Source organism: Heterodontus francisci, chromosome 2 (assembly GCF_036365525.1).
Source record: "Heterodontus francisci isolate sHetFra1 chromosome 2, sHetFra1.hap1, whole genome shotgun sequence".
Classification (NCBI taxonomy): domain Eukaryota; kingdom Metazoa; phylum Chordata; class Chondrichthyes; order Heterodontiformes; family Heterodontidae; genus Heterodontus; species Heterodontus francisci.
The window spans coordinates 14,734,063-14,746,342 of NC_090372.1; the positions used below are offsets into that span (position 1 = coordinate 14,734,063).

General features: G+C 43.3%; 1 protein-coding gene across 1 annotated transcript in view; it reads right to left on the bottom strand.

Annotated features, from left to right (window-relative positions):
- LOC137382531 (uncharacterized) overlaps nucleotides 1-12,280 on the bottom strand; it is a 93,645-nt gene that overhangs the window by 20,547 nt on the left and 60,818 nt on the right. The window contains exon 5 of the mRNA XM_068054535.1: nucleotides 8,382-8,543. Within this exon, the coding sequence (XP_067910636.1) occupies nucleotides 8,382-8,543 (162 nt within the window). The remainder of the gene's footprint in view (nucleotides 1-8,381; nucleotides 8,544-12,280) is intronic.

Genomic DNA, 12,280 nt, shown 5'->3' on the forward strand with positions numbered 1-12,280 from the left:
CCCTCCCCTCCACCCCCCCCATCATGCCCCCAAGCCCACTATCACACAGCGAGGAAAATTCTGCCCCATAGGTCCAAAGTCACCTTTTTCCTCCTAAGCATGCTACGTTAGCACATGTTATGGCTCAAATTACACCTCACAAAGGATAGCCAAAAAGCATCACACCCACCCAAATCACCTGCCTTTTGATCTCAATGCTCATAGAGAGCAAGAGATAAACAGAACCATCAGGACTCACACCAGATAAAATACTTTACCTTGCAGTTTTGCATAATTACAACATCTCTTATAATTCAATATTAAACAGAAACTAAGTGAGAGTCTTTTTCCTCGGATGGTGATGGCAAACACGAGGGGACATAGCTTTAAGTTGAAGGGTGATAGATATAGGACAGATGTCAGAGGTAGTTTCTTTACTCAGAGAGTAGTAGGGGCGTGGAACGCCCTGCCTGCAACAGTAGTAGACTCGCCAACTTTAAGGGCATTTAAGTGGTCATTGGATAGACATATGGATGAAAATGGAATAGTGTAGGTCAGATGGTTTCACAGGTCGGCGCAACATCGAGGGCCGAAGGGCCTGTACTGCGCTGTAATGTTCTAATTCTAATTCTAAGAATAGTTGTAAGAATAGAATTGGCCAATGAGCCAATAATGAATCCTTTACTTACACTTATTTGTAAAATATCATTGGCTTTCCCACAGCTCAAGAGATGTCCCCTGTCAGAGCTTCTCTGCGTAATCTGACAGGGAGACTGCCAGGACTAGGTAGACAGCCTTTAGTGCCCCAATTGCTCATAAACCAATTCCCTTCGAGCCTGACTATATGGACATTCCTACTACATGTAAATTATTCAGTGGTTAATTTCACTATACTGACATAGTTAACTACTATGCTAACATTGTTCCATTACTACAGGAAATCAGTTATTATATCATACTGACAAAAGAAAAAGCACGTTGCTAGTTGCCACAAACAGGACAATTCCACTTTCCCCTTCTCTATTCTCCAGTCCCCATTCACCCTACCGTTGGAGTCTATTGTTATATAGTAGACTCCATTCTCTGTTATTTCTTAATTTATGCATGTCGGTGGTGACTTGCTGGATGCCAGTCATAGAGTCATAGAGTTTTCCAGCACAAAAACAGGCCCTTCGGCCCAACGCGCCTGCGCCAACCATCAAGCACCTGTACAATCTAATCCCATTTTCCAGCACTTGGCACGTAGCCTTGTATGCAACGGCATTTCAAATGCTCATCTAAATACTTCTTAAATGTTGTGAGGGTTCCTGCCTCTACCACCCCGCCAGGCAGTGTGTTCCAGATTCCAATCACCCTCTGGGTGAAAAGATTTTCCTCAAATCCCCTCTAAACCTCCTGCCCCTTCCCTTAAATCTATGTCCCGTGGTTACTGAACCCTCCGCTAAGGGAAAAAGTTCTTTCCTATCTATCCTATCAATGCCCCTCATAATTTTGTATACCTCAATCAAGTCCCCCCTCATCCTTCTCCGCTCCAAGGAAAACAACCCCAGCCTTTCCAGTCACTCTTCATAGCTGAAATGCTCCAGCCCAGGCAACATCCTAGTGAATCTCCTCTGCACCCTCTCCATTGCAATCACATCCTTCCTATAGTGTGGTGACCAGAACTGTACACAGTACTCCAGCTGTGGCCTAACCAGCAATTTATACAGCTCTATCATAACCTCCCTGCTCTTATATTCTATGCCTCGGCTAATAAAGGCAAGTGTCCCATATGCCTTCCTAACCACCTTATCTACCTGTGCTGCTGCCTTCAGTGATCTATGGACAAGCACCCCAAGGTCCCTCTGACCCGCTGTACTCCCTAGGGTACTACCATCCATTGTATATTCCCTTGCCTTGTTAGTCCTCCCAAAATGCATCACCTCACACTTCTCAGGATTAAATTCCATCTGCCACTGCTCTGCCCATCTTACCAGCCCATCCAAGTCGTCCTGTAATCTAAGGCTTTCCTCCTCATAATTTATGACACCACCAATTTTCGTGCTGTCTGCGAACTTACTGATCATACCCACTATATTCACGTCTAAATCATTAATGTACACTTCAAACAGTAGGGTCCCAGCACCAATCCCTGTGGTACCCCACTGGTCACAGTCCTCCATTTGCAAAAACAACCCTCGACCATCACCCTCTGCCTCCTGCCACTAAGCCAACTTTGCATCCAATTTGTTATAATTAAGTTTGCTGTGTTTGTGCCCTTTGAATAAAGTGTCATAGACTGTGATTAAAACTGTCATCTTTGAAAGATCATACATTGATTAAAGTACTTTAAGATGCATGAAGAATTACACATTCTGAATGGTAACAACAGCAACCTGCACCTACATAAGGCCTTTGATGTAATAAAACAGTCTAAAGGGCTTCACACTGCTGAAAATAACCAACTATGGTGGGAAAAAGATTAGGCGCATTGACTAAAGGTGTGATTAACAAGATGTTTGAAGAAGGGGAAAGAGGTAACAAGGCAAAGGCATTTAGGAATAGTGTTTACAGAATGTGGGGCAGGATGGTTGAAGGTTTTGTGGACGAACATAAGAACATAAGAAATAGGAGCAGGAGTAGGCCATTCAGCCCCTCAAGTCTGCCCTGCCATTCAATAAGATCAAGGCTGATCTGCCCCAGACCTCAACTCCTCTTTCATGCCAGCTCCTCATAGCCCTCAACTCCCCAATATTTCAAAAATCTATCTACCTCCTCTTTAAATACTTTCAGTGATCTAGCCTCCACAACTCTCTGGGGTAGAGAATTCCAGACATTCACTACCCTCTGAGAGAAGGAATTCCTTCGTATCTCAGTTTTAAATGTGTGCCCCCTTATTCTGTAACAATGTCCCCTAATTCAAGATTCCCCCACTAGTGGAAACATCTTCTCAACATCTACCCTGTCAAGCCCCCTCAGAATCTTGTACATTTCAATAAGATCACCCCTCATTCTTCTAAACTCTCATGAATAAAGGCCTAACCTGTTTAGCCATTCTTGTTAAGTCAACCCCTTCATCCCAGGAATCAGCCTAGAGAATCTCTTTTGAACTGCCTCTAATGTCAGTATATCATTTTTTAAATACAGGGACCAAAACTATACACAGTACTCCAGGTGCGGTCTCACCAATACCCTGTACAGCTGTAACAAGACTTCCCTATTTTTAAACTCCAACCCCCTAGCAATAAAGGCCAAAATTCCATTTGCCTTCCTAATTACTTGCTGAACCTGTATGCTAACATTTTGAGTTTCAAGCACAAGAACACCCAGATCCCTCTGTGCTGCACTTTTTTGGAGTCTCTCTCCCTTTAAATAATAGTCTGCCTTTTGATTCTTCCTACCAAAGTGCATGACCTCATAGTTTCCTACATTAAAGTCCGTCTGCCAAGTTTTTGCCCACTCACTCAACCTATCTATATCTCCTTGCAGATTCCTTATGTCCTCATCACAACATGCCCTCCCACCTACTCAGGAGTGGTCCCTCTGGATTGGAAAGTTGCACATGCCACTCCACTATTTAAGAAGGGTGAAAGGGGGAACCAAGGAAATTACAGACCAGTTAGCCTGACATCTGTGGTGGGGAAGTTGCTGGAGTCTATAATCAAGGATAGGGTGACTGAACACCTAGAAAAATTTCAGTTAATCAGGGTCGGCCAGCATGGATTCATGACGGGAAGGTCATGCCTGAAAAATCTCTTGAATTTTTTGAAGAGGTGACTAAGGTAGTGGACAGGGGAGTGTCTATGGATGTTATTTATATGGACTTCCAGAGGCATTTGATAAAGTCCCACATAAGAGACTGTTAACTAAGGTAGAAGCCCATGGAGTTGAGGGCAAATTATTGACATGGTTATAAAGTTGGTTGAGTGGTTGGTGACAGAGAGTGGGGATAATGGGTAAGTCCTCCGACTGGCAGGATGTGACTAGTGGTGTCCCGCAGGGATCTGTGTTGGAGCCTCAATTATTCACGTTATTCGTTAACGACTTGGATGATGGCATAGTAAGTCATATAATCCAAATTTGCTGATGATACAAAGTTAGGCGGCATTGTAGACAGTCTAGATGATAGCATAAAATTGCGAAGAGATATTGACAGACTAGGTGAGTGGGCAAAACTGTGGCAGATGGATTTCAATGCAGGCAAGTGTCAAGTTATCCATTTTGGACCAAAAAAGGATAGAGCAGGATTCTTTCTAAATGGGAAGAGGTTAAGTACAGTGGATGTCCAAAGAGACTTGGGAGTTCAGGTGCATAGATCTTTAAAATGCCACGAGCAAGTGCAGAAAATAATCAAAATGGCTAATGGAATGATAGTCTTTATATCTAGAGGATTGGAGTATAAAGACACAGAGGTTATGCTGCAGCTGTACAAAACCCTGCTTAGACCCCACTTGGAGTACTGTGAGCAGTTCTGGGCACCACACCCTAGGAAGGATATATTGGCCTTGGAGGGAGTGCAACGTAGGTTTACAAGAATGATACCTGGGGTTGAGTTACAAGGAGAGATTACACAAATTAGGCCTGTTTTCGCTAGAATTTAGAAGGTTAAGGGGTGATGTGATTGAAGTCTTCAAGATATTAACAGGAAAAGACAGGCTAGATAAAGATAAACTATTTCCACTGGTTGGAGATTCTAAAACTAGGGGGCATGGTCTAAAAAATTAGGACCAGACTGTTCAGGAGAGATGTTAGGAAGCATTTCTTCACGCAAAGGGTGGTAGAGGTTTGAAACTGTCTCGCACAAACATCAGTTGAAGCTAGAACAGTTGTTAACTTTAAATCTGAGATAGATAGATTTTTGTTAAGCAAAGATATTAAGGGATATGGGCCAAAGGCAGGTATATGGAGTTAGGCCACGGCCTAACTCATGGATTTCATGGATCGAGGGGCTGAATGGCCTACTCCTGTTCCTATCTTCCTATGTTCCTATTTTTGTATCGTTAGCAAATTTGGATATATTACACTCTGCCCCCTCCTCCAAGTTATTAATATAGATTGTAAATAATTGAGGCCCTAGGACTGATCCTTGTGGCACTCCACTAGTTACGTCTTTCCGACCTGAAAGAGACCCATTAATCCCGACTCTCTGTCTTCTGTGTATTAACCAATCCTCAATCCGTGCTAATACATTACCCCCAATACCTTGAGCTCCTATCTTGTACAATAATCTTTTATGTGGCACCTTATCGAATGCCTTCTGGAAATCTAAATACACTACATCTACCAGTTCCCCTTTATCAACTCTGCTTGTTATACCTCAAAGAGCCCCAGCAAATTTGTCAAACATGATTTCCCTGTCACAAAACCATAGCTTTTCTAAATATCCTGCTATTTCTTCCTTAATAATGGACTCTAGCATTTTCCCAACGACCGATGTTAGGCTGACTGGCCTACAGTTTTCTGCTTTTTGTCTCCCTCCCTTGTTGAACAGGGGCGTCACATTAGTGGTTTTCCAATCCGCTGGGACCCTCCCGGAATTCAGTGAGCTCTGGAATATTTCGACCAATGCCCCTACTGTCTCTGCAGCCATTTCCTTTAAAATCCTTGGATGCAGGCCATCAGGTCCTGGCAACTTGTCTGCCTTTAGTCCCATTAGTTTGTCAAATACTTTGTCCCTCATGATAGAGACTGTTACAAGATCTTTCCTCCCATTAGCACCTTGCTTATCTGATATCTGTGGGATGTTTATAGTGTCCTCCACCATGAAGACCGATGCAATATATTGGTTTAAATTATCTGCCATTTCTCTGTTCCCCGTTATCAATTCTCCAGTTGTATTCTCCGAGGGTCCCACGCTCACTTTAGCTACTCTCTTTCTTTTTATATACCCTAGAAGCTCTTACTGTTTGTTTTTATATTTCTTGCCAATTTACTTTCATAATCAATTTTCTCCCTATTTATTAGCTTTTTAGTCATCTGCTGCTGGTTCCTAAAAAATTCCCAATCCCCTGGCCTACCACTAGATTTCACCGCTTTGTATGCCTTAGCTTTTGATTGGATACTCTCCTTGACCGCCTTCGTTAACCACAGGTGGTTCATGCTTCTCATCAAGTCCTTCTTTTTGACTGGGATAAATTTTTGCTGAGCATAATGAAATATTTGCTTAAATGTCTGCCACTGCTCATCCACTGACCTTCCCCTTAGTCTATTTTCCCAGCCCGCTTTAGAAAACTCTTTCTTCATACCTCCGTAATTGCCCTTGTTTAAGTTGGGGACACTGGTTTGAGACCCGAGTTGCTCGCCCTCAAACTGAATTTGAAATTCTACTATGTTATGATCGCTACCCCCTTAAGTACGATATCTCTTCTTAATCCTACCTCATTACACATTACTAGATCTAAAATAACCTGTTTCCAGGTAGGTTCTGCAATGTATTGCTCTAAGTACCAATCCCTGATGCACTCTACAAATTCATCTTCCATGTTACCTCTGCCAATCTGATTTGTCCTGTCAATATTCAGATTAAAATCACTGATGACAATTGTAACGCCCTTCTTACACACCTCCATTATTTCACGATTTATACTTTGTCCTACAGTGAGGCAACTCTTCGGGGGTCTATAGACGACTCCCACCCATGACTTCTTCCCCTTGCTATTCCTTATTTCCACCCAAACTGATTCCACATCACGACCTATTGCACCTATATCACTACACACCACCGCACTGATACCTTCCTTTATTAACAAAGCTACCCCATCTCCTTTTCCTTTTTGCCTATTTTCCCAATCCTCAAATACCCTTGAATATTGAGTTCCCAGTCTTGGTCACCCTGCAACCACGTCTCTGTAATAGATATCAAGTCATATTCATTTATTTCTATTTGTGATATCAACTCATCTATCTTGTTACAAATGCTGCGTGCATTCAGATAAAGAGTCTTAAGCTTTGACTTTTTACCATTATTACTCATCCTGGTTCTAATTTCTGCTGCACTCTTCTGCTTTTATTTTCTGCCCCTTCCTGTCACACTTTGATTACCATTCGCCTCTTCACTACCCTGAACCTCTGCTCTCTCATTTCTTTTTGATTTTTTAAAACTTCCCTTCAATTGAACTCTCCCCCCGACTAATTAGTTTAAAGTCCTATCTATAACCCTAGTTATACGATTCGCCAGGATACTGCTCCAGCATGGTTCAAATGAAGCCCGTCCCAACGGAACAGCTCTCTCCTTCCCCAGTACCGGTGCCAGTGCCTCATGAATTGGAACCCATTTCTCCCACACCAATCTTTGAGCCACACATTTACCTCTCTAATCCTATTTACCCTACACCAATTTGCACGTGGCTCAGGTAGTAATCCGGAGATTATCACCTTTGAGGTTCTGCTTTGTAACTTATCCCCGAGCTGCTCATAGTCCCTCAGCAGAAACTCTTTCCTAGTCCTACCTATGTCGTTGGTATCTACGTGGATGACGACAACTGGATCCTTCCCCTCCCACTCCAAGTTCCTCCCCAGCCCAGAAGAGATGTCTTTAACCTTGGCACCAGGTAGGCAAGACAGCCTTCGGGACTCCCCTAACTATGCTATCCCCTATTACTACTACATTTCTCTTTTCTCCCCCCACTTGAATGGCGCTCTGAACCACGGTGCTGTGGTCAGTTCGCTCATCCTCCCTGCAGTCTGTGCCCTGGTCCACACAAGGAGCAAGAACCTCGTACCTATTGGATAAGGGCACTGGCTGAGGCTCCTCCAAAGCTAAATTCTGGATCCACAAACCTGTCTCACTCGCAGTCACACCCTGCCATCCCTGACCATGGTCCAAATTTGATGTAATTAATCTAAGGGGCATGGCTGTTTCCTGAAACAGTGTCCAGGTAACTCTGCCCCTCCCTGATGTTTCGCAGTGTCCACAGGGCGGACTCCAGCTCAACTACTCTGAGCTGAAGGTCCTCAAGCAGCCACCACTTGCTGCAGATGTGGTCACTATGGATTGCACCGGCGTCCACCAACTCCCACATACTACAGCTGCAACACATCACCTGCCCAGCCATCTCTATTCTAATTAATTAATTGATTTGGATGTTAAATATTTGGATGTTTGATGCTATGTTTGATTTAAATTAAATTAAATTAAAAGTACCTGTTTAAACAATCAATTGTAATTAATACTTCTAGTCCTGCTCTGTGTTTCTACTCTTATTATAACACTTACTGTTACATTGCCACGATTGAAAAAATTTTAATTACCCAGCTCCTAATTTGAACCAATACCCTCCCTGCTGGTCCCTCTCTCTCTATATATATATATATGGTAAATTATAAAATCCGCCTTAGTTTTTAGCTTTTATACTAATGAATTGATCGTCTTATTTTATATTTGATTAACTTAGATTAAATTAAAAGCTTACCAGTATACTCACCCCGGCCTGCTTGCTGTTTCCCCGTGCTCTCTGTTGATTGTGATGTCACTTTTTGATTTGCCTCCAAACTTCCAGCTCCTCTCCCGCTGCATCTCTCCGAATCTCCGAGGTTCTGGCACACAGTTTGAATGCTCACCTCCCCCTCTTGGAATGAAGGTAGAGCTAAAAGAGGGGGAGTTGCAAAAGAGGGTAAAGTTGAAGGAGCCAACATCGGGATGAAGGAGGTTGCAAGAGATAAGACCATGGGAGAAACATGAAGATAAGGACCAACATTTGGGGCCACGATTTTCAATGTAAAGGCGGAGGGGAGGGAATGGGGAAGCAGATCACCTCTAACTAAGGGCCCATTAAGCTCCTTTAGGAGCTTGTTAAGGAGCTGGGGCACTTAGGAAGGCAATTTTCAATTCTGATTCCAGTGATCCCAACCTATCTGGTGCACAGCTGTCCGGGCTGCCACGTGGCCAAATAAACGTTATTAAAAAGTGTGATGGAAATAAATTTGAGGAGCCAGCGAGTACTGGGTGGAGCGTTGTACCTTCACGGCCTCCATGGCCCCTATATGTCCTTGTCACCATCCTGGCCCTTTCATGGGCTGCCTGCACTTCATGGCAAGGCAGTGGTACCACCCCCTCCCCCCCCCACCCAACATGGCTGTCGCTTGCCTTTGCCACTGGCCCCAGCCAGGCAGCTCCCGCCTCCTGGAGGCGTCCGGCACCTCTAATTGGGCACCGAGCTCGCCTCCTGCCCAATTAGGGTATTTTCATTCCAAGAGTGCGTTGCCAGAGCAATGCTTCTGAAACATGGGCTTGGGACCCTGAAAGGTTCCAGGCATCAGGTTCCTGAACCCGGAATGAAAATGAAGTCGATGCTTTTGGAGTCCATAAAGATTGGTGTGGAGTGGGGCAATAAAAGAGTAGGATTCAGCGAGGGATAAAATGCAGGTGGTGGAATTTGGTATGGGAGCAGAACTCAGGAAGCTGACAAGGATAGACTTTGGCATCAAATCTAGAGGCAGCAAAGATGTGGATAAGTATTTCAGCGTTGCTGAGGGTTAGTAAAGGACAAAGGCCAGTGATGCTGCAGAGGTGGAAATAGGCAATCTTGATGATGTCTAGGATGTGGAGTTTGAATGTCAGCTGAAGATCAAGCTGAGTTTGTACACTGTTCAGCTCAGCCCAAGGAAGCCACCAAAGTAATGAAATATGAAATATGAAATAAGATGCAGGGTTTCTGGCAGGGGTCAATCAGATGGCTTTGGTCTTGCTGATGTTGACTTAAAGGACTAACTCATTCAGGAGGTTGGATGACTCATGACAGCTTCATATTTCAACATATAAAATTCTTAGATATTTGTAAACAAGTACGGGTGTAAGGAAATGGGAATGTGTTAAATCCCTTTTCAATTTAATATAAATAGCTCATGGTTCGAAAAAGGTAGAGCATTCTAACCTAGGGCATTAATAGGTACCTTTTTAAAAGTTTTTAAATATTAAAAAATATTCAATTTACTAAGAAACTGACTATGTACACCAATCAATCTAGTAAATGGTCCTGTATAGCGTTTTAAAAGTATTTTCATTTATTTAAAATTGCGTTACTCATTGTGATGGAATGGACACTGATAAAAAATGCCTAATTTTTGTGACAAAGCCATTTATGGCTGTATTAATAAAACTGCACCAGGTTACCACTCTTAAAAAAAAATTACAATATTCTCAATTGTGCTGGTTCATGAAAAATTTTACATTTGTTTTTCCGCAAATGAGTTTGAGCAAATCTTGAAAAAAATTCTATTCAGAATACTAGCCGCAATTTTGGGCACAATTTGCACTTGGATCTACAATTGTGTCCAAAATGCAAGCTCTGCCCTCTAATATTAAAGTCTTCCATACTTAGCATGTTATCAACTGAAAGGAACACTTGACCTTTGCAAATGAGCCTGGCTTATATCACTGTGATGTTAAGAATACTAAAACTGAGGCTGGCCCCAGGGAAAGAAATTGTCCTAATTTTACTTCTTCCCATTGATTCCTTTTAGTTAAAGAATTAATCAAATGCTCTGAGGCAATAGTTGGCAGTGAAAGCTGCACGCCAACCATTAAAATGGCCTTGGTTGCACAGAATATAAATAGAATTGGTAATGTCTTTTGATATAGTGATGATTGCCATTAAAGTATAAACTACCTCAAATATCTTGCCAGGGAGTAGGTACAATTTATGTTCCCTCCTGAACTGCTAATCTATTTTGTACTAATTAAAAAGAGTTGATGAAAGAAAAAGTTGCATTTTTATGGCACCTTTCACAACCACAGGGCGTTTCAAAGTGCTTTACAGCCAATGATTTACTTTTTGAAGTGTAGTCACTGTGGCAGGAAACGCAGCAGCCAATTTGTACACAGCAAGCTCCCACAAACAGCAATGTGATAATGACCAGATAATCAGTTTTTGTGATGTTGACTGAGGGATAAACATTGGCCAGGACACTGCGGTGAACTCTGCTGTTCTTTTTTGAAATAGTGTCACCTGAGAGGGCAGATAGGGCCTTTATGTAACATCTCACCTGAAAGGCAGCACCCCCTCAGTACTGCACTGGAGGATCAGCTTAAATTGTTGTGCTTAAATCCTGGAATAGAACTTGATCATATGGAGGCAAAAGTGCTACCAACTAAGCCATGGTTCACACATTTATGGGGATAATCAATCAAAAGGATTTAGAATGGTATATTGGGAAACAGCATTAGTTTTTTAAAAAAAATGAGTGAACAAATATGGGTGTTAGTTCCAGTTATGTTTGGATCAGTAGAATACAAATTAGGTGAAAGATTATCTCTTGAAAACAGTTTGATTTGCACCACAACAGTGGAGATTGGTAAAGGATTTAGGGCATTATTCTCCACATTTCGATCAGATTGATGGAAGTCTTGACACAACACGGCTCCATAGGTGGAGTGTGATAAGGTGTGAAGCACAGCACTGTGGTATTTAGAAGAGAATTTAATTTAATGATGAGGTATATTGTATCTTTGGTGAATTGCGTCTGATTTGCAAACACTTTGGGCAGAATCTTCTCAACTTAGAAGGTTCGCGGGCATCAGGACCATGTGTGGGTCGCGACACCGATGGTGTCTGAGTCCTGCCCGCCTGTGTGATCTTCCCAGAGGCAGCCAATTAGAAGCCTTCCTCCAGGAGCCCTAACCAATTAGGGAGAACAGGAGGGTCGATCTGAGTGCCCGAGGCTGTGAGCGGCTGGCAGCACCACTGCGAGGAGACCACGAGGGTGTCTCAATATGGATGTGCCCTCTGAAGACTTTTAGATTTTTCTTTTAGATTTTAGATTTAGAGATACAGCACTGAAACAGGCCCTTCGGCCCACCGAGTCTGTGCCGACCATTAACCACCCATTTATACTAATCCTACACTAATCCCATATTCCTACCACATCCTCACCTGTTCCTATATTCCCCTACCACCTACCTATATTAGGGGCAATTTATAATGGCCAATTTACCTATCAACCTGCAAGTCTTTGGCTTGTGGGAGGAAACCGGAGCACCCGGAGGAAACCCACGCAGACACAGGGAGAACTTGCAAACTCCACACAGGGCAGTACCCAGAATTGAACCCGGGTCGCTGGAGCTGTGAGGCTGCGGTGCTAACCACTGTGCCACTGTGCCGCCCTTAAAACATCATTATAAATAGGTGTGGCCACAGCTGCTAGGCCATCATTGTGCAGGGGAGAAACCTCCACAGGAAGGCCTGCAGCCACAGCTGTGACCCTCTGCACCCGCAGTTCTGAATGGGGGGGTGGAGATGGGGACTTAAAAGAGGACTCGCTGGCCACCCCTACCCCATCCCCAGGAGGCAGGCTCCAGGTACCTGCCAGGCTTCGGCCTCAGTGG